Source organism: Leptodactylus fuscus, chromosome 4 (genome assembly GCF_031893055.1).
Source record: "Leptodactylus fuscus isolate aLepFus1 chromosome 4, aLepFus1.hap2, whole genome shotgun sequence".
Lineage (NCBI taxonomy): Eukaryota > Metazoa > Chordata > Amphibia > Anura > Leptodactylidae > Leptodactylus > Leptodactylus fuscus.
The window spans coordinates 45,400,335-45,424,625 of NC_134268.1; the positions used below are offsets into that span (position 1 = coordinate 45,400,335).

The window sequence follows — 24,291 nt, forward strand, 5'->3', positions numbered from 1 at the left end:
GGCACGTGCAGGGCAGCGATCAATCACCATGCGTCCCGGCCTAATAGTGACACGTTCCGGCATTTTCTCCAATGTATATATCATTATGCAAGTGTACTAAATGTTTAATGGAAAAAGAACTTCCAGTCTATAGAATACGGCACGTATCAAAGATTGTTATTTCCAAAGTCATAATTATATTCTCTGTAGTATAATAGTTAAGCTTTGAGTGAAAGAATTATGCTGCTTTCACTATAAATACCTAAGTGTGTTGTAATGTACGCACAGTATGCCAAAAAGAATTAAAATACAATTACTGTGTCCCTAAGGAGCTGCCTATATGCAGATAAATACTAAAGAAAATAATATCATGAGAAAGAAATACCTGTCATGCGTTTCTTATCTTCGCTTCTGCATTGCTGATCAGTCATTACACAGGGTTTTATCATACACAGCTTGTCCATAAACGCCGCGGTCAGACACATAAGCACAAAAAACATGGCTGCGAGATCAGAAGTCAATCAGATGAAAAAGTCTCTCATGACTTTCTGCCTTCCATCCACTACTGTAGAGGCAGTGACATGTGCTGAAGCTAGCGTGTACCGTGTGCCGTCTGCTCTCATTGTACATACTGTACTGAACAACAAACACATGACAGCCATGGATTTATACCGCCATAAAGCAACTCAGCACATCATGTAGTGTTGAACGTTTCCATTAGACGATGCTTTAAGAACATTCACTCACTGGCCCACCCTGACTAAGAGGTAGACAGTGTAAACGTAGACATGAGGATCCATCACAGGGGCTGATGCTGGGTGAGAGATCTGCCCCATCTATAGACTGTCACATGTAGGTTTATACCAACTGATGAGCCATTATTTGGTGTATTATCACATGAAACCAATATCACATTCCCTAAAAGCTGTACCCACTTATAGTACAAGTTGGAAAAACGTTATTTTGAACTGGATGCGTCAAAATGCACCAACTTTTTGCACATTTTATGCTAGATCAAGGCATAAACTCAATTTTAAGCCCCAGTATATTCTGCTATTGGAAACCGTATCAGCAGGAGCCAATATTGCTTTACGTTGAGGCTCCACGTTGCGTAAAAGTTCTTCTTTTGTTGCAGATTTTGCTGCAGTTTTTTCATCCAAGATAGGACCTCAAAAGGAAAGGGTTAAGAAAAGGAAGCTCTTATACTTGTCCTTTCTGTTCAATCCACACCTGACTCAAAAAAACATTCCAAAAGATGCAACAAAAAAACAAAACAATACAGTTTTTCTGCAACGTGTGGCTTTATCCTTAGGCGCCACATTGCAGAAATGCAGCTTTTATGTTGCAAATTTTGCTGCGTTTTTATGACCCAAACCAGGAGTAGATTGAACAGAAAGTAGAAATATAAGATTTTCCTATATATTCCTCATTCCTTTTGTAGCCATTCTTGGCTTTGGTTAAAAAAACTGGAGCAAAATCTGCAACATAAAAAAGCTGCGTTTCCACAACGTAGCATTTTACAATCCCTGCAAAGTGGATGGGATTCTGGCTAATCCCATCCACACATTGCAGAAATAATCCGCAGCGGAAATAATGTGATTTGGAAAACGCTCGCCAGCATCTGCTGGAGGTTTGTGCTTAGCCTTTACTAGTCTTTCAGTGAAATAATATTATCTCACTTCGGATTTACCCCCCACTAATATCAGAGGGAGTCCCTTTGTTGTTGCGTTTAGAAGAACGGTCTGGGTTTCTGCACAATGATGGCATGCTAAGGTGTATAAAGCCGAATCCCTAGCCAAAGTTTGTCTATAAAAGGGGGAGGGAGAAGGTCCCACCTGTCTGATAGATTTTGCTGAGAACAGGACAGAGCAGCTTACAGTGTATAGCCACACATGCAAGCCACAGAAGACAAGCTGTAAGAAATGTTTTAATGCAACAAATATGACAAGTGAAGTTTATTGAAACATATGTGCAATGGGAGTAAAGAAGTATAAAGTTGACAAAGCTGTTGATAGTCTTAAGATGTTGAAGCATGCTAAAAACAAACAAAAACAGCAGAATATATAGTAACTTCTTACCGTCTGAGAGTCGCTCTTCTTCCTGGATCTCAAATGCTCAACTTCACATTCTAAGTCTGATGTTTGCTTCTTCAGCTTGTCTATCAGATTTTGGCCATCTTGGTGATGAAGCTGGCCCTGGTTCAGCTCTTCACGTAAACCTTTCACTAGTTTCTCATAATTTTCAACCTACAAGAAAACAATGAATGGATTTAGGCAGGACTCTAAGGGTAAGTTCACACAGAGTTTTTTGGTCAGGATTTTGAGGCAGTGTCCGCCTCAAAATCCTGACCAAAAAGACAGCTCCTATTGAAATCAATGGGAGCCGCTCAGGATTTTTTTCTGGGAGCCTCGTGATTCGGCCTGAAGACACTCCCTCTTCCGGACTAGGGCCATTCATTGGGTCTTATCCAGAGCGGAGTGTGAAGCTGGATGCCGATGCAGTGCGCTGGCTTTCAGGCGTGGCTACCCGGCATTTGGACCGGAACCTGAGGCGGCCTCCACCTCAGGTTCCGGTCCAAAAAACCTGATGTGAACTTACCCTAAGGGGGCCATATCATTATTTCTAAGACTTCCGCCAAAGGGTGGTCACACCAAATATTAATGTGATTTAGTTTCTTCATTTATTTTGCAATTTGCTAATGGAAATTCTCTTGTTTTTGAACGTATTCTCACTTTGCAGCATTTTCCGCACCTGCCTAAAAATTTTACACCACACTGTATTAGATGCCGCATATGTTCTGCATATATTGGGTCTTTTCAATCCCTCATAAGAATTTCTGTAAATGTTCTAACAATGGTCTTCTATGATGTGTAGCAGGGAAAGTGCATTCTATCCCCTGCTACCTCTTGTGTCACCCCTTCTACCTCATAGATTGTAAGCTCTTGCGAGCAGGGCCCTCAGTCCCATTGTGTGAAATGACATTCTTTGTTATGTATCTGTCTATATTGGAACCCTACAAATTGTACAGTGCTGCGGAATATGTTGGCGCTATATAAATAAAATTTATTATTATTATTATTATTATGTACCCTGTTGCTCCTTCCTCCCTCTCACAGCATGAGTCTAGCACAGCGGCATAGAGACTATACTTGGCATCCTCCCCTTCCTATGCATTCCCTATCAGATTCTCAATTTTTAGTTATTGCATTATTGAATAACTGAAGACTTTTAAGGTTTACAAACAGTTTATATTAAAGAGAACCTGCAGACTAGCTGTAAGAAAATAATAAATATAGGAAGAACATTTTCACCTAAACACCATCAATAGTTTTAAGATTTGGAGCTTTCTCTGAACCACCAGCAGTATGAAATCCCAACAGGCTCCCTTGTTACTATCAGCCATGTTCTACGTTGAAACGCTGTGGCATTTCAAAGATAAAAAAGAGCCAGGAACAAGGAGAAGTGTCCCAGGTGCGGCTGGCTGGTGGCTTCTCCTTGCCCAGACTGGCTTAATTGACAGTTCTCTTACTATACGCAAATAAGGAGAGATCTGTCGATCTCCCCAAGACAGGCAGAGAGAGGCCGGCAGGAGGCTGCCCCATGGACACTTTTCCCTGGATCACTTCTAAACAAATGTTTTCACTGAAATGCTGCAGTGTTCCACAGTGAAACATACGTCTTTGTTATGAGGAAGCCTGTCGGTATTTCACGCTGCCCAACCATGGTTAAGGCTGCATCAATCTGCTGACAGATTCCCTTGAAATATTCTGCGCTCTCCAGGTTTTAAAAAAGTGACAGAAGGATACATGTCACAACAACTCCCATAGGAAATAATGGCAATTTTGCAGCAGGGTAGTAGATAGCAACATTTCAATGCATAACCAGGCAGATTTATTGTAGCTTGGTCCCACTTTCACCACTTTCACAAACTCCAACACATCGTACCCTTCAATAGGCACCATTTAGTGGATTCTGGCACTGTTAGAATTTTTTCTCTATCCTCCACCATTCCTGGACAACCAGGGCAGCTTGCTTCAACAACCAATATGCTAATCAGGATCTCTCCTGTAAAGTGGGCAGTCCCACTTGGAATACCTGATGGCTAAATTGAATAGCGCCATAGTGGCCTTTGACTCAATCTGGTCCCAATGGGATATCTACTGCACACTACAGGGTCTCAGACTCCCCATCCCCTCCTTTCCCATCCTTCTTCCCTTTGTTTGTCTCTCCCTTTCTTGGTGTCTAATTTGTTTTACGTGGTATGGGATAAGGTGTACGGGTACGGGGTAATGTGCAATACTAAACAAGTTCCTTTTTCTTATTTAGGTTCTTTTTAACGCTAAGTACTTTTGTGTGTGTGTGTGTGTGTGTGTGTGTGTGTGTGTGTGTGTGTGTGTGTGTGTGTGTGTGTTATCCATGGAACAAAATCGGACAGCACATGGACCCATTCACAAATCATTTGTTTTTGGCAGATTGAGAGACACTGAGGAAAAATTTGTGGCATGCACTAATTTTTTTTCTTCTTAATTTCCCTTAGGGGGCCTTCACACTGAGTAAACGCTCCACTCATTCTGAACGTAAAACTCGTTCAGAGTGAGCGGCGTTAAAACAGATCCCATTGATTTCTATGGGTGCCGGCATACGCGCATATCACATTGCAAGCAATAGGTAAAAAAGCCTCCCATTGATTTCAATGAGGAGCGCGCGTATGCCGGCACCCATAGAAATCAATGGGATCTGTTTTAACGCCGCTCACTCCGAACGAGTTTACGTTCAGAATGAGCAGAGCGTTTACTCCGTGTGAATTCTCCCTTAGTCTCAACTGGGTCCATGCAAAAAATGGACGGCACATGGATGTCATCCATGTTCTGTCTGAGTACTGTCCATTTTGTTTTTCACCAGGATCGAACACAGATAGCATGCGGAAATAAACTAACATGTACAACATCCATTGTTTATAGTCTGCAAAAAAGTTAGTGTGAAAGCAGCCTAAATGTGATACTGCTAAAAACGTACAAAAGGTGGACTTAGTTCCGCAGGTAAAAGTAGATGTGCATTAGAATCAAGACTGTGTAGATCCAGCAGGCTGTGAATTAAAGGCATTGACGGCACATGGGGGACACATGGATGTCACTGGCCGTTAGAGTTGAGCCGATCTTGAGATTTCAAGATCGATGTTAAAATCCGATTTCCGATCATTTTCCAGCCGATCTGGATCGTCAAATTTGCTCAATCGTCGATCGGAAGCCGATCTTTTCCGATCCCGATCACTTATATGGTTGAGCTGATCTTGAGATAACCTCTGATCTCGATCCCACTGGAAAAGATCGGGTTGGAATTCCGATCGCGATCGTGAAATTTACTCGGTCGCCGATTGGAATCCAATCTTTTCCGATCCCTCAACTGGCCGTGCTTCCGTGGCCCCTTTCATTAAATAAATATGATCTGTTCTATATTTTACGACTCGGACTGTCAGCCCACACACGTGACCATGTAATGCACAGTCATGTGTACGGGACCATAGAAATGAATGGGTCAGTGAGCTATCCATGAAGTACACAGATAGCAGACTGATCACAACCATGGTCATCTGCAAGAAGTCTTAAGAAGTGTTTATTAGAAGAACTGTTAAGATAAGTTCACACAGAGATTTTTGGTCAGGATTTTGAGGCCGTATCAGCCTCAAAATCCTTAACAAAAAGATGGCTCCTATTGAAATCAATGGAAGCCGGTCAGCTCTTTTTTCCGGGAGCCGGTTTGTTCCAGCTCCTGGAAAAAGAAGCGAGGTGCTCATTCCTCAGGCCATTTCGACTCGCGATTTGGCCTGAAGACACTCCCTCCTCCCGGCTAGGCCCATTCATTGGGCCTAATCCGAAGCGGAGTGCGCGGCTGGATGTCGGTGCAGCGCACCAGAATTCAGTCATAGCTACCCGTCTTTTGGACTGGAACCATTCCGGTCCAAAAAATGCAGTGTGAACTTACCCTTATAACTTAGCACCACAATATACCGATGAGACCAGAAGTCTGGCTAGAATTCCTAACCAGCTAATGCAATATTTTTATAAAACCCCAAGAATGAACACTGAACATCTACAAGTCAATCACATCTAGATAGCTTTAACTCAAACATATTGCGGTAGTTTATGGAGCCAAATGTCAGACAGTCCATGATGGTCCGAATACGTCTAGGTCGACTATAGCTTTGGTACTATACAGCCTACTTATATTGCTCCCTGCGATAAAACTTTGAAACAATAGATTCGGGAGCGTTATCTTTTGTTTTGTTTAGAGGCGATGATTCCCCCTGCTCCCTCGTCCATAAAACTACATTAGCATGGCAAACCAGTGCATATGTAGTCAGTGCTATATCAGATTTATGAGAAGAGCAGCTGTCCGGAAAAGGCGCTTCGATGCAACCCGGCTCTATGCCTGTGTAGTTATAGGCAAATTATTCCTAATTGTATCACCTATAAGTGAAGTATACTTCTAATTATCTTCTTCCTACAGCTGTATGAAAATCAATAACCATAAGCCTTTCAATGAAACACACACTGCACGCTTCTGCAGGTTCCTAATGAATGCAAATAGTTTGACCTTTCCTTGACAAGCCTGAATATTGTTTCATACTTTTGCCATTAAACTTGCTGTTATCAGCAATTCACATTACAAACAGGAAGGGAAAAAAAAATAAAAATCAAACTAAAAAAAAAATAGGAGAATTAAAGAAAAAAAAAATCTTGACAACAGCAAGAGGAAATCAAAATTGTACAAAACAAGTGGCTGAACTTTCTGCGTCTGAAAGCCTATATCTGGATGATGAGCTTCTCGGTTGCATAATGAATTTCTTTTATTCGCGTAGCTTTTTGTCTGAAGAGGCTCTCAAATCATCGTGTGGATGCGGTTCTGCATAATTTTTATATAAATATTAGAGAAACACTTTGGTAATTGGTTTCCATCGAAATTCACAGTCATTTTTTCTGAAGAGCGGCGTTCTTTAGTAACAAAGGTTAATTGAAGATTGGCTTTAGTTAAACCCTCGGCTGGTGATACGCTGAGCTTTTTGTTAAGAGATAAATAGGTTGATGATGCAGGTATCAACTTTATCCCCAGGGACGTGGAGGATGAACCACTGTTGTATCCCTGGTGTGTCGCCGCTAGTTTCTTAACTACTTTTATTGTCTTCTCAAAGTGCTCCACCCCTAAGGCTAAGTGATACTTTGATTCCATGCACTTGCTTAAAGGAACACTAAAAGAAATGCGGGAAGAAATAAAACGTAAATATTCCGACAACAGTCACTTCCTTTCTTTTGAATATGTCTTATCTAATATTGCGCTTCAAATTGAAAAATATGTAACTAGATCTCCTCTGTGTGTTTCCGGGAGGCCCCAGGAGGCCAGTCACTGTCTTAAATCTGGTTGTAAGACAACTGGCTGGAGGAGCAATCTGCAGTAGGACAAAGGGATTATTAAAGGGGATGTGAAAGAATTAGACCAAATCCCACAGAGATGTAAAATATAGAAAAAAAAAAACCATACTGACCTGTCTCTAAACTCCATTGTCTACCACCAGCCTCACATGGAGATCTGGATGTCCTGTGCCCTAAGTGACCAGTAAGTGGCCACATTGGTTGCTGGAGAGTGAAGGTAACGTCACTCACATACATCACTGAGGCTGCTGACTGGTCTGGTGGGGCCATAGATATAGATACAGATACCGGTATATTTTTTATTACAATTTTACACCCCCCCTCCTCTCCTAGGGGGCCGGTTCAATTCTAAGCCTGGCTCAGGGTATGTTTATATACTAAGGTTTGTACATGTAGGTTTAGGAAGGCAAAACCAGGTGTGGATCATGAAGAAAAAAGAAAATGTTAACAACAGGTACTGAATCTCCCTCTTTTTCAATCCAATCACGGTTTTGGCTTCAAAAACCACATGTAAGAACCCAAATGTGTAAATGCACCATGATATGGAGGAGAACAGCAGGGACATAACAACACCCCCCCCCCCCCCCCCCCGCATGCAGGATTTTTCTGTCCGCTTGAGAAGTCGGACATCTTCACTTGCGGACAGGGAAGGACGGGCACGGAGTGCAAAAGAACGCACCCGATGCCCATTTAAGTGAATGACAGGTGTCACGGACACAGCTAGTGTCCGCTCCTAATGTCCGTGACAGATTTTGAGCTGACACTTGGAGCGGACACTACCTGTCGGACACCGACGGTAGTGTGAACGCCCCCTAAGAAAATAAAGCATCTTTTTCCCAACATGGGGCAGATTTTGGACAGATGATCGAGCTATTCATGGCCAGCTCCCCACCTCCCTCATTTGTCAATGTTGTGTTGTCCATCTTTTTTTTCTTTGTTTCATTTTCTATGCTATGTATGTCTTCAGGTCCGAATGACGATATTGAAATGAATGTGTACATAGGATGTCAGCTCGGCACACATACGTAATATGTGAATACGGCCAAAGAACCTACCAGAGCAACAGCCGCACAATTATCTGTACCACAGTGATAATAATTGGTACATCGCACAGTGCAAGTCATATGTAACCACAATACATTATGTAATACAATGGTTTAGAGAAAGCCACTGCGCTGAGGCTGCACCTCGGTCAAACCGCACGTGCAGTGTTCGCATCCGTCTCTCCTTGCGACCGTTTGTGCGGACCAGAGGGAGAACAGCCAACTAGTAAAGGTGTGTGTCCGCACCATCTTACAAATGGCTACAAGGAATCTACTAAATGACATATAGGAATATAATTTTAGAGCACGTGCATCACACACTGCTAAGCAATTTAGTCTAATAGTAATAAAAGAGGAGGCGATGGAATATGGCGCGGTAGTCAGTTGCGGATGGCGGCGCTGCTCTATAATTAACTGATTTGTGCCAATCACTTACTGACTTCAGGATATATTATCTTAAGTGTGATTAAAGTATGAATGCCAAATTATAGGATTAAAATACACATTCTTTTTGTACAAATTAAAGCTAAATTGTGGCAATTTGCCTCGGTGACAACTTTCACATAGCACTAATGAATTCGCGGCTATGCTGTCAGGCTAAACACTGCTATTTGCTACAATTTAACGGCATGTGCTAACTTTTCAATTATTTTTACACTTCGAAAATGGTGCGAAAAAAAAACAACATAAGGACATGATATTCTACATTAATATGAAATTATACTCTCGGTTCCTGGATTTCATCACTTTCTTAGCATTTCCATGACACCGTCGTTTTATTAGCTAAAATAAAGCCCAAGTTGAAAAACACAAATAGAACAGGCCATATAACATGGCTGTAATCCTTTGCAATGTCGTGTCCACGACTGCTTCGAATGATTCCCTTTTGTATCTGTCAAACAAAGATCGTCACTTTTGATACTATGGACCACAGATTCCGAAACTAACAGACGTAAACATGATGGCCACGGAGGTGGGAAAGAGGAATTGGCAGGGTGGTTCTACCCATAAATTCGGAAGCAGTTATACTACACACCTCCGCAGTCCTGCCCTAAATTTGGTGGACATGTGCTTACACTAGGGCTGGATAATTGTTCAAGAAATCACATAAACTGAAAGTCATCCCAGATACCGGACGTGATTTTGTTCAGATTGGTTATATTGATTTGGTTATTACAATATTCCTGAGGTTCTACCTGCAGTTTCTGAACACGTCTGAACCAAAAATGTTATCACAGCACAATAATCAGACATCTGACTAGTAACGAGATGTGCAACTGTGTGCTCATCCTATGACCATGGACTGTATATCACATGACCATGGACTGCAAATCACATGACTATGGACTGTATATCACATGACCAACTGCAAATCACATGGCTATGGATTGTATATCACATGACCATGGACTGTATATCACATGACCATGGACTGTATATCACATGACCATGGACTGTATATCACATGACCATGGACTGTATATCACATGACCATGGACTGTATATCACATGACCATGGACTGCAAATCACATGACTATGGACTGTATATCACATGACCAACTGCAAATCACATGACCATGGACTGTATATCACATGACCATGGACTGTATATCACATGACCATGGACTGTATATCACATGACCATGGACTGCATATCACATGACCATGGACTGTATATCACATGACCATGGACTGTATATCACATGACCATGGACTGTATATCACATAACTATAGACTGTTTATCACATGACTATGGACTGTATATCACATCACATGACCATGGGCTGTACAGTATATCACATGACCATGTACTGTATATAACGTGACCATGGACTGTATATAACATGACCATGGATTGTTTATCACATGACCATGGACTGTATATAACATGACCATGGATTGTTTATCATATAACCATGGACTGTACACCACAAGGCCATGGACTGCATATGACATGACCATGAACTGTATATCACATGACCATGGACTGTATATCACATGACCATGGACTGTATATCACATGACCATAGACTGTATGTCACATCACATGACCATGGACTGTAAATCACATGACCAAGAACTGATTTTTATTCACTCAAAGTAAGCAGAATGAATGACAGCAAGCAAAGATCTAGGAATTGATTTGGAAAGTATATTGGAAAATTGTGCAACTGTTCATTATACAAATAATAACATTTATTTGCATAAACTAGACAATCCCTTTCAATCATTCACCCACTAGTGATAATGACTGTCCCAGTCTACGCAGAAGATACATTCCCTTTAAGAACAAAAAGAGTAATTTGCAACGTATTGAAAGACTCAGAAATTATTAGCTTCTAAACAATTTTCTCTATGTAGCTCCAAGAACAAATGACTGTATACTTACAAACAGCTGAATACAATCCCAGGCCTGTTTGCGGCTTGGCAGATGTGGAGGGATACGCACAATTGTTGACCATACTGGCCGTAGATAAAGAGTTAAACATTTAACACTTTCTAGAATGCCCTCGATTCCTATTTATCAGCAGAAAATCCTTGCCTCATCTGAGAGAGCGATAACATTACACTTCATCTGTCTTTTATGTACTTGAAGGAAGGAGGAAAAAATAAAAAAATAAAAGTTCAAACTATTTGCCTGAAAATGTAGACGGAATAGAAAGAGATTTCATAAAAGGATAAGAATAATAAAGACATTTTATATTTAGGATGAATACACAGAGTACCTTTATGGCAGCGCATGCATGTACATATCTACTGGAGCTGCGGACAGACACTTCCGAAACCAAATTGTTAAAGTCCAGCATGCCTGATCCATCTTTCCTCTAAAGACCTAATGATCTGCCACTAGGGGGCAGTTTACAAGACTGGAAGTGGTCGATATTTGTGCCATGAAACCCAAGGGTATCTGTGCACGGCTGCAGAATTGGACTAGAAGGAAATACATGAAGAATAAAGGGTGACGTCAGCCTGCTGCTCAGTTTGAGTGAATTTAAAAAGGTTGTCCTTTCCCAAATCCACAGGATAGGTCTTCAGTATGTGATCTGTGGGGATCCCATACCAGGATCCTGCACAGATCAGTGTCTAGACGCCATAATCTATAGTGGACAGAGAGTGTATGTAGTCTGTCCCTATTCATGTAATAGGGATGACACTCCACTTCCTTGAAACCAGCGCTATGCAGTGGACAAGGCTTCATGTGCCGCTCCTATTACTTGAATATGAACAACCTGCACCCGCTCCTTGCACCCAACTTTCATACGCTGCTGGGACAGCTGGTCTGTGCAGGGTCCGGATGTTGGACCCCCACAGATTACATGCTGAGGACATATCCATTAGATAGGTCATCAGTATGAAAAATACATTTTGGGCCGGAAAACCCTTTAAAAAAGTGTCATCAGAATCCATCATATCAACTCAACCCTACAAATAGGTTAGGGTCACCTGAATCAATCTAACAACGCTTTCCCCTTGTGAATCGGTGTCTCCAATCGCCATTTTTATCAATACGCAAACTGGCTTTTTGGGGTAACAGTTACCTCACAGGACCAATGGTGACACCCTTATTTCTCCAAAGAGCTCATTTACATACTGACAAAAATAGGGTAAAGCCTAACCTATTTGTCTTGGTTAAAATGACTTGTTTTGGTCACTCCCTTTAAGAGATAAGAGACTTGTGACTGGTTAATAGGGACATTCTGCCTAAAAACGAGTATCAGATTTGCCCATGAAAAAGAAACCGGATTATCATAAAGGTGTGAGCCCATTAGTTTGTTACAGATTTGTTATGGCTAAATCCAGACCGTATCGTCTATCTACATATTGATCTGGATTGCTGCAGGAAATTGCCACGTGGCTACCTAAGCAGTAGTCTCGGTTAGCAACAACTGATGTAAAACTGAGAAGATGATACCAAGTTGCAGGACCAGGTCGGCAGACATAGCTGGACCAAGGCAAAGTCAATAATACTAGCCTAGTCAGTACCTAAGAAGCAGCAAAGTTAATGCACCTTGTTAAGGCATTGGCTGAGGTCAATATTTGGCATTAGCCTTCCTCCGCAAAACCAGAGGCTCGCAAATGCATTCAACCCCCAAAAGACCAACAGCACAGACCACACAGAAATGTACAAGTAGAGAAATACCCCCTAAAGTGGAAACACTGAAGTGAATCTATCAGATCAAAATTGCCTCCCAAAACAATAATAGTACTATGTAGGGGGGTCTTCAGTAGGAGCCAAAACATAACTTGGTGGCCACAAACCAATGAAGTAGCATGGAGAAAATCATTTGCTTATGGATATGCAAGTTGGTCTGCAAGTGCACTGGGGGCGGGGCCTGATTTGCCTACAAACAGTTGCAAATGCTCCAGCTCACCTGAAGTGATTATCTCTGTATTACCTCCAGTTCTAAACAACTTTTCAGAAATGAATAGTACAGGTGACAATAAGAAGCTTTGTAATATATCTTAAGGAGATCTGTTTCCTTTACCACTTATTAAGCTGTTCTCCTTATCTTCAGTCTGACTTCATGTTTACACAAGATTTGTCTCCACATTTAGTCTCACGCACAGAGCTCTATGAAGAAGGGAGGGGTTCAGTAGGAGGCTGATGCCATCTGGTTAATTGATTTATTGCCTCATTCTGTGCACTAGCAGCCTCTTATCTACAACTTAGCAGTGTAATACAGTCTACAATAGCAGAGTGTAGTAGCAGCAATTATATAGTCTTTTCAATTCCTCTCCCCCCTCCCCATTTTCATAGACTACTATGTAGAAACTAACTCTCCATAAAAAGTGAAGAACTCATATTTCTTTAATAAGATATATTACAAAATTTCATTATCCTGTACCATTCATTTATAAAAAATTGTAATGCTTTAACTCACTTGGCGCCCACAAAGGTATGTTTCTGCTCCTATATAAAGCCCTAAATCAAACTATTATTGGCTTTGGAAGAATTTTTGATCTGTTAGGCTTACTTTAACCCATTTATGCTGGAGGTTATATTGGTTTTCAGTTCCAATAATGGAACACTAGGCATTAACGGGTTAAACAGTCTTTTCAGACTTATCAATTGATGACTTATCCTTAGAAAAAAAATATCACAACTTATAGATCCCTGCTGATCAGCTGTATGAATAGACTGCAGAGTTTGGGGTTAACACTGGAGTCTCTTCATAGAAAACCAAACAAAATACTGTGCTTGGTATCACAACTCAGTCCCATTCAATTGAATGGCACAGAACAGCAAACAGGACATGATCTGTCACGTAGCCCATCTGTGTGGGGTCCTGGGTGTTGGACCCCAACTAATCTGTAACTGATGACCTATCCTAAGGATAGGTCATCAAATAACTAGGCCCTGAAAGCCCCTTAAGGGTCCATTCCCACAGAGTTTTTTGACGGGGATTTTGGTGCTGAAAATCCACGTGGAAAAATAACCTCCCATTGACTTCAATGGGTTCCAAGGAACCCACTGAAGTCAATGGGAGGCTTTTTTTCCACGTGGATTTTCAGCACCAAAATCCTTGCCAAAATATTCAGTGTGAATGTACCCTTAGCGACATACTGTAAAAACATAACAAGCAGAATAAATGCTTATTGTTATAATAAATAATTATATTGTAAAAAGTGACTCACGTAGGGACATTGTTCTGTATACTGTCTCCATCCAAAAAGCAAGACATGGGCGTCAGTTCAGACGCTGTGTCACGTAGGTATTTATAGACGACTTTACAGCACAATACCTCGGGTATTACAATTAGAAGACGGTTTTACACGGCTATTTATACACGCATTATTGTTCAGTAAGCGTTACTCCGACATATGATGCACCATATGTTCCTACCATAAATAGCCTGAGGCCCATAGGCACATGCTAAATAATAAATAACACTATATACATACGGCAATGTACGCTCATTTCTTAGTAAACATCTCGACCTCGGAGGCGGCAAGGTGCAGACGCTGGGTACTTGGGGTGAGCTTAGACTAAGACACAATTCCCAAGGGGCAGGAAGGATAGGAGGACTTGCTCGGAGGAGTTAATGTTTCTGCCTTTGTGACGTAGGGAGAAGACATCACCACTCTTCTGCTCCCTTGTAAGCCTTTAATGTTCTGAATGATTCCTTGTTACATCTTACTTAGTATCGATCTTACAGGCATCCTTACCTATCCTTTACCCAGTGTGGTCACTGAACAGTAGAAAGGTTCAATAGGAAGATCAGCTCCTCATCCACTTTTTCTCGAAAGCAATTTGTATTATGGATTTATTTTAATAGTGTACAGTGGCAGTTGCTGTTTTTACTATTAAAAAACGGTTTGATTATCTGACCTTGCTTACTTTATCTTTTTAGGTTCTGTGCACAGGCTCTAAAGTGAATCAATAGACGGGAATTCCTACACAGCATTATGTTGAAATCAATCTCAATTCAGACTTATTTATACTTTCCTTGCATGGCTCAATCTCTTTTTCTCTCCTAATTGTTTCTGCATTTTTTTTAATAAAGCATTGCTAGTTACAGAATAATGCATGCCGTTTGGCTACTTTAATCATTTTCAGAATTTCTCGGCAAAAATTTTTTTTTACTTAAATCCTCCTGCAAAGTTGTTCTCCATTTGTATTCCGAGGGAGTACAAACTGGTACTGGGTAATGACCTTTTTTTTTTTTTTTTTTTTTTTTTGGTTCAATCACTATATAGCGCAATAAATATTCATCACTACTGCTCTGAGTCTTCCTATTATTACTGCTCCTTGAGCCTCTGAATGCACAGTGTTAAAAATAGGATATGGGTTAACTGCCAAAATAAAAAGGGAATTCAAGCAATAAATAGAGGAAAAAAGAACAAATAAAAAAGTAATATAAAATTAACTGAAAGGTAAAAAATATATCTGTATAAAAATAATGCAGCCAATAATGCATATGGACAGAGGGCGGGGGATGAAATTCCATAATATCACATATTGTGTGTGATGTTTGTGCGGGTTCAGCTCAACCAGGGTCATTTATATTCATCTGCAAATAGAATGCACTTCCACCCGAAAAGATTTTAGAATATAGGACGGGGTGACTGTATTATTCCTCATACCTGGCTGCATCCAGAATTTTTGCTGCCTTGCACTGGTGATCCAACAACACAAAGCAATATGTCAAGTGAACAGAATGTGGGCAAATTATCAGGCGCAATCATACAAAATGAATGATTATTTCTTTTTTATTCTATTTTATTACCTTTATTAAACTATAATATATTTATTTATTATTCATTCACTTAATTATTGACCAATTAGGCTTCAATCACAAAACAGTTTCCTTTTCACGAGCCAAAAGGTCTGTAAAAAGCAGACTTAGGACGAGTTCACACCTGCGCCCGAACTCTGTTATGCAGGTTTGTGTTTTCTGCCTGAGAAAATGGGCAGGAGATGGAAACCGGCAGTCAGTTATCCAACCCATTCATTTGAATGAGTTTGAAAAGTGTCTGCCCGTGAGTGTCTTCTACTCTCTGCGGCGAAACCGTTTTTATTTCAACTGGACAGAAAGTCGGACATGCAGGACTTTGTGTCCAATTTTAAAGAAACGGTTTAGCAGAAGACGGGCGCTCACCTGGCGGACAGTGAATGCCGGTTTCTGTCTTCTGCCGAAAGAAAACGGAAACCTGCATAACGGAGATCGGGCGCTGGTGTGAACCCGTCCTTACCGAGCCGTCAAAATGGATCATCAGCCTACTGATGGCCGTTAACAACAAACCCATTGACTTCTATTAAGTCAAAGTGGCCATCAAAAGGGAAAAATATAAGATGTTACTGATTTTCTGATGGGCCGTTTTCATGGTTCGGTAAAAAGTCGACGTGAATACACCCATAGAATTTTGTGTTGTTTTTTTTTTGTTTGTTCTTCTTAAACAGCTGCTTGAAGGCCTTTCAAAAGAATTTTGACATAGCACAGCGATTTTTCACTTTCATGTGAATAAGGCCTTATATTTACACGCAACTGCTCGAGACACGTATAACTTTTCTAACACTTGATGATAAAACCGTGGAAGGCAAGTCTAGGCATATAGAACCCCCTGTAGGGTCAATGTAGCATTATGTAGCAGGCATCCAAATAGACAGTTACCCATGAAAGGCATGACATGCTAGGCCCATCTATATGTCCTGAGAGTATCCTGAGAAAGCACCTTTAAAAAAATCACTACCTAAATATAAATAATGTACAAAATTCTAAAAAATTCCAGAATTTCTTCCATTCCATAATTATTCTGATTAAACTAAGCCCCCACAAGCTTCCTGCATACAGCCCTGTGTCTAGGTGTAAGGCAACTGTCTGGGGCAAGAAACTTCCTGCTGTATCCTGTTTGCAGTAGGACAAAAAAAAAAATGTTAGGCCCCACCCTCTTGTCTAAATCCCACCAAAGATGGAGCAAATCTGTAGAAGATGATGCATGTTTTCTATAGGGCAGTTATTTCCAGGAACATGCGGACAATGCTACGGACTGACAAACAACTGGGTCGTGATGATCTCCCATTTATTCTTACTGTTTTATTTCTAGAGTAGGGTTAATGTTCTTTTAAAGGTAATTTGCTTAGAATAAAGTAAAACTTACTTTGGGCTCATAAATTAGATGGCAATAAAAATGCAATAGTTGGCAGAAGACTATTTGTCTAGTGTCTATCATCGGGTAATCTGTCAATTGCTAGTTCATAGATGCCGTCAATGTGTTAAAGTGCCCCAGAATTATATGACTGCCAACTATATGTAGACAGAATTTACCCTACTCCTCGTGCTGAATGCAGGGATCATATCTCAAAATTCATAATACCAGATGGTGAGGAATCAATAAAAAATTTTTTTTAAAAGTTTAAAAATTTCTGAGGATTCTATTGCCAAGCTACAAAAAGATCAGCAAGCAATGTGTGTGAATTCCTGATTGTGATCTACTCATTTAGATCTACCACAAATCCATATACTGATCAATATTTATCAAGATCTCTAAGGAATGAGAAGAGAAATCTTCTCCATTTCAGGAGGGGAAGACTTTAGAAGTGATTTCAGATACTGTAGACAGAATATAATATATGTCTACGTTACCTGCTGCTGTAGACTGCGAGCGCTCTCTCGGACTGAGGCGGTCTCGATCTCGTACTTGTGATTGGTCTGCTGAAGCTGAAGACTCTCTTGCACTGCGGATTGGAGCTGAGCCTTCACTGTTGTTAGTTCTGCCTTCACATTTTCAAGCATTTCTCTATAGTATAAAGGGAACAATGGAGACTTTACATATGGTGCGACACTAAACGTCCTGTCCGATAGTGATTAAAGTCATGTTTTAATATGACATGTAACACAGTATGTGTGTAGTATGACCAGAACATCATTTGTATTCTCAGTCCTTATTCATTTCTACCACAGAATAGCCAAAAGACTGTAAACATCCGGAGAAGATTTCCTAATAATTCCATCACACATCAGCAATACATAATAGACCTAAGCTCACAAACAGGTCATGAATATATATTGTCTATACGTGCAATTCTGAATGGCACAAAAGGACTAATGTTTTTCAAAAGAGAATGTTGCCGGAAGGAAAGTGAGATTACTTTATATACACTATAAATCACTTTTGCAATCTATTCCTTACAAGGTAGCAGGTTAATATGGAACCAGTGAGACACCAGGACATCCGTAGACTGGGTCATCGAAAGAAATTGTTGCTATAAAATTAACAAAAGAGTGTTACATTTTCTATTGGATTTATATATAACAATGGAAATACAGAATCTTCAGATGAATCCATAATTTTAGTTGTCACTGCCACCCACTGACTCGGCCAAACATATTGCAGGTACCAGTGTCGGCATTAAAGGGGTTATACCATAGGGGTCATTCAGGAGCACCACAGATTATCTGTCTGGAGTAGAAGCGGCACTCCCCGAGAGGTCACGTGATGTCACATTCGGCGGTCTTAAGTAAAAGGGGTAAGTGGTGATACCAAATGTACCATCTGCATAATATATAGTGCTGTGCTTGGTTTCCTGTGAAGAGCTGCAGTGCTGACCCAAAGCTGAATGGCAGGGATCCTGGGTATCAGAGCTCTGACAGTCCTCAATTGGTGATCCTAAGGATAGCTCATCTAATTAATAAGCCTGAAAAACCTCTTTAAGGCTAAGGGCCCATGTGGCGTCCCGCATTAAAAAAGCGCTGTAGGAAAAACTGCGGCAGGAACGCATCCGGTTTCCCCTGCGGACTTTCTGTTTCAGTTATACCTATGGGGAAACCACCGGCGTTTCTGTAGGTATAATTGACGTCCTGCATAGTTATAATTAACATGACCGGCATGGTTTTGCAAATCACAGCATGTCAACTATACCTAGGGAAACGCCGGTGGTTTCCTTATAGGTATAACTGAACCAGAAAGTCCACAGAAGAAATCTCTGCAAATTTTCTGTCTAAAGAGCTGTGGGAAGAACCGCGATGCGTTGCCACTGTGGAGGACGCCCCGCGGGGCCTTAGCCTAAGACAGCTCTTGATCATATGCCATACTAGGATGTCATTGTATGGGGTTTCCCATGTAAGAATCTGAGAGTGGAGGGACACCCACTAAGATTCTTCTGTATGCAGCATGGACAGCTACTCTCCCTCTGGGTGACCTGGCCCACCCATTTCTTAGTCATCTGAAATGAATCCATGTAACACTTAATATTGGAAATCCATAATTGTTACTGCTACAGTTACCAACATTTCAGTAAGTCCTGCTCCCGAGCAAGATAAGAAGATGCACTTCTGGATGGAGCCTGAACAAGCCATATCTCCATTTAGAACTGACATAAGTAGGACTAGCCGAGTTGGTTGGGATTGCTTCTGCAAATTGCTTACAATTGCAGCAAACTCTGTAAAATACTGTATGATGCTGACCACTGACTTAAAGGGGTTTTCCCATCTGAATGTTTCAGTAGTCTGCCTGCAGTCTCTTCACCCTTGCTGAATGGGCCTGAAAAATATCATAATACTTATGCAGATCAGATAATATGCGCAAGCTTGTAGAGAAGGACTCAGTGTTATCTGTGTGTTTACATACAGACTTGGCTTTATCAGCAAACTGCAATTAGCTAAACAGATTGTCCTGCTGATCAGTGAGTGACTGTCCCTTGTCCTATCTCATAGCCCTGTGGTTATAGCAACGTGTGTAAACAATGGGAGGAATAAGTTCACGTAGCAGGCAAACAAAGCAGCATTTCTAAAGCAATACATGTAGGAAAAGTCTTCAATTTCATGTCTACCCATCCACTACAGTAGCTGCTGCGGAAAAAATGGCTTACTCAACAAAGACAACTGATCATGGGGTGTCGAGAAGCTGGACCTATAGCGATGAGATGATCAATGGGTAACCAGACAACCCCTTTAAGTGAAGAAGTCTCAGACAAACAGTAACTTAAGGATGTTCCTATAGGCCTCACATGTGAAAACTAGTTCCTTATAAACCAGAATCTGACTTTAATTTTATAGCCTGTACTGGGGACCCTGACTTGTAGCCATGAGCACCAAAACCTTTTTTTTTTTTTTGTCACAGAATGTTTTCGCATATGGTTCCTTGACAGCACTGGTTACTTCCTACTACAAAAAAGTGGCACACAACCTATGAAAGTAAATAGTGTTTTAAGTGAATCAATACACAGAGTGACCAGATAAACACAAAAAAAGGACATTTACTATAACTTTGGCACATTAACTCTCCCGCAACAATGGAGATTATTTCTATTTTATCCTCATCTTGAAACTTACCATATCAATTGGATTTTACCCATAGGTTTACTGATTTCAAGTGCATCTTGAGAACATAAAGCAGCTCTGGACACAAAGTGCCCATAAAAATAGTCGGATTATATAAGGCTACTTCAAGTAAACTTAATCCTGTTAACCGCAAGCTCAAAGGAAAGATTGCCTTATTATAAAATTTAACGTCACGGAAAATATAAACTCAAATAGGTTAAATACATAAAAAAGTTATGAGAGAGAAAAATCTAAACGGAGAAAAAAATTGATTATTAGAAAAGAGAATATGATATTATATGGTAAAATAGCCAGATGATAGAAATATAGATAGATGATATATGATACATAAGCAGATGATAAATGAATACTTAGATAATACATAGACAGATGAATATAATAACAGCTGTCTGTGGATGAAGATGGATAGATAGATAGATAGATAGATAGATAGATAGATAGATAGATAGATAGATAGATAGATAGATAGATAGATAGATAGATAATATATGAATATATAGTACATTAACAGCTGAATATAACCTGATAGCTGGAGAGAAGATGGATAGATAGACAGACAGATAAAGGATGGATAGATAGATAGATAGATAGATAGATAGATAGATAGATAGATAGATAGATAGATACTATATACGGTAGATAGGAATATAGTTTGATAGAGAAAATGGATTGATAGATAGATAGATAGATAGATAGATAGATAGATAGATAGATAGATAGATACTATATACGGTAGATAGGAATATAGTTTGATAGAGAAAATGGATTGATAGATAGATAGATAGATAGATAGATAGATAGATAGATAGATAATACATAGATAGATACATAGATAAATATACAAATATATAGTACATTAACAGCTGAATATAACCTGATAGCTGGAGAGAAGATGGATAGATAGATGGATAGATAGATAGATAGATAGATAGATAGATAGATAGATAGATAGATAGATAGATAGATGAATAGATCACATATTGGTAGTTGAATATAGGTTGATAGATTTAAAGTCACTAACGATTCATGGAACTAGATTTGATCTCATCTCCATATAAAAGGTATTGGAAAGGTAGATGTGCCACGTGCGCAGGTGTTTTACCTTTAAGTAGTTATAAGATTAGGCAGAAAAATCACATTTTCATAATGTCTCGGTTCAGAGTTTAAAAGTCTAAATTATTTTGCAATGGAGCCTTGCAAATATAACTATGAAAAGCAAATCAATAAAATGTCTATTCCTATCTATTCACTGGGGACCTCAGCTGCACAGCCGCACAAAAATCGATGCAACAAATTATTACGATTTCCAGCCACCCACTAGAAGCTTTGGACAAGTATTTTACATGGAGCAGGTCTGTGCTGGGAATCCAGCCTTGCTATCTACACGCTGGACTGTTCAGTCATGAAGCCAGGAGGAAATATCTCTAAGATTAACAAATACACATACAGAGAAAATGTAGGAATAAATAGGGATGACTATTTCTTTTTGTTTATTTGGATCTGATTAATAAATGCACCGATATGTACATTATAGCAGAATTATTATTGAGATTATTTACGAAGAGAAATGCAGACTTTTGTATAATATTATTATTATTTTATTTTTTATACTTATTATTTTTTGGGTTGTAATTTTATTATAGATATTTTAGAAGGCTTAAAACAATGGCGTAGCCAGCTGTATGAATATTCTGAATACCTTCTATTGCCTATATGACCATCTACCGGGCTAATACGGATACAGGAACACACATAAAAGGTAGGCCACCATCCACACGGTAGGAGGAGAGCTTCAGATACTTTGCAGATAGTTTAAGAAACACTTGCACAGCTTAGTTTTAAGTGTTTTGCAAGACGCATGACCTAAGATTTATTCACTGGACCGACACTGCCTGTTGCACAACAATCCTCCAGCACATGTTATGGCTACACAAGGCGTCGCTCCGTCCTTACAATTAAATTAAGTAAATCTAATATGCAGATATTGCTCAAATGCAGACCCTCCATCTCAGCTCTCAAGGCTTGGTAACGCCATCTGAAACTTCTTCAGCACTTTTAAGTGGGGTATCGGGTTATTTTTTTTTATTTTTTTCGGTATGAACGTCCAAAAAAGAAAAAAAAAAGAACAAAAAATGTTTAAAATACGGGAGACGATTCCATTAAAGTGGAGGCAGCACAGAGGCATGTGCATCTGACAAGTGATAGTGACAGCTTTTTACATCAGGAAACAAAAGCAGAAACGCCAAAATTGAAACACATTGTCAGTCACGACGATTTCGTGGGGCCCAAATAAATTTACCTGCAACTATACTGTATATATGTAGCAGAGCTGAGTTTGTCAGGGTGACAACGGGTAAAACCTGCTACGCTATCTTAGCTCAGGGAGTTATCCAACACACAATCAATCCGGCCCCAAAGGGTTAAATTGCCGAAAATGATTCGAACCGTCTGTACTGTACTGTCTGCAGACTGAAGGAATTAACTCTTCACGTGGATGCCTCCCCTAAAGGCACCTGTAGGATCAAGGTGGATATATAAACGTATCAAAAAAAGCTAAATATGGAAAAATCGAACTAGGATTGGGGTTGTCTATAAGTACCCAACTACACATAAGCGAGCCAGAGGCCTCTTAGCCTGTAGACCCAGCGCTAGCTAATGATACTATAGGACTGTTATTCTTCGCAGTCCTCCTTAAGTATGCTAACAGGAAAGCAATGTAATGAGAGCGCTCAGGTATAATTTGGTGCCATCTTGCTTCAAGCCAGCTACTCTGACAAAGAAGAGGAGACAACAAGAGCCATATGTAACCTTTGTTCTCTCCAGTGTCGGAAAATTAAGACTTTCGCCCACACTTCTCTGTCATGGTAGACTTCTAAAAAGAACGCCGGCACCTTCTTCCCTACCGTCCCTCATCAAACTGAAATACAATCCCTACAACTGTGTGACAATCAATCCCATGAAACAAAGTTACATGCTATACACATATATGCACAAAACACAGCGTCATAGTACAGCCGCAAACGCCAATAACTAGAACTAACACCTCGGGAACGGAGTCACGAGAAGACTTTCTCAGTCATCTCGCTCGCTTTAGGGGGTGAGGAGTAGTCACTCACTTGTAGTCACTAGTTTCTCGCTCTGAAGCTGTGAGGTGTTCTTTAAGGGTCTTCAGGTCTGTCTGGGATTTTCTGCTGGTCTGTTCCTGGCGAACGGTTTCAGCTATTTGCTCACTTAGCTGCTCTTGAGTCGCTTTCAAGCTGGATTCGAGTAGAAGAAGTTTTTCTTCTTGACTGGCAAGTTCTTGTGCTAAAGGATACAAGAAAAATAAGACAGTATGGTGTAGTCAGAAAAAAATATATTAGATAATAATAAAATATAAATATATATATATATATATATATATATATATATATTATTGATTAAAATAAAAACTTTTTTATATTAACTATATATAAAAAAAAAAATATATGGATTTATAACATGTAGCTGCATTTAACCGTTTACTTCCCACAAACTCTTCCTACCATTAGAGACTAAATACGCAAATAAAATCCGCCAAATATCACAGGGTTGACCGCTGATGCAGAAAATAAAGCACCGCACACATTTATTTGATTATTCACTGACTTGAATCACTAAATGTATTATCACGTTGCTCCAAAGCGTTGCGAGTGATTTCAAGGTCAACCAATAGATGGTGCTCTGCTACCAGATCAAGACTGAATAAAGGAGACACTAGTAGGTCTCTTTTTTTTTTTTTGTGCTTGAAAAAAAAAAAAAAAAAAAAGCGATTTTAAGACAAAGACATTTCCCTTTGTTCTTTGTTGACCGCAGTCCAAAATGATATGTGGAGACCATTTGAATAAAATACCTTCTGCCCATCAAAAACAAATATCGGCTGGCCGCTTGAAGAATGGTGGCTTCATTAAAAGAGAAATAAAATAATAAATGAATCGGTGGTGATAAAATGTGGAATAAGAAAATAAATTTTAAATCGGAAATACTAAGAAAGACGTGAGAATATATATATATATATATATATATATATATATATATA

General features: G+C 39.9%; 1 protein-coding gene across 1 annotated transcript in view; it reads right to left on the minus strand.

Moving 5' to 3' along the window:
* Positions 1–24,291, minus strand: part of LOC142201133 (uncharacterized) — a 279,771-nt gene that overhangs the window by 155,218 nt on the left and 100,262 nt on the right. Inside the window, exons 13-15 of the mRNA XM_075271958.1 lie at positions 23,351–23,540; positions 17,538–17,691; positions 2,058–2,225 (exon numbers count right to left, since the gene is read on the minus strand). Coding sequence (XP_075128059.1) covers positions 2,058–2,225; positions 17,538–17,691; positions 23,351–23,540 — 512 coding nt within the window. The remainder of the gene's footprint in view (positions 1–2,057; positions 2,226–17,537; positions 17,692–23,350; positions 23,541–24,291) is intronic.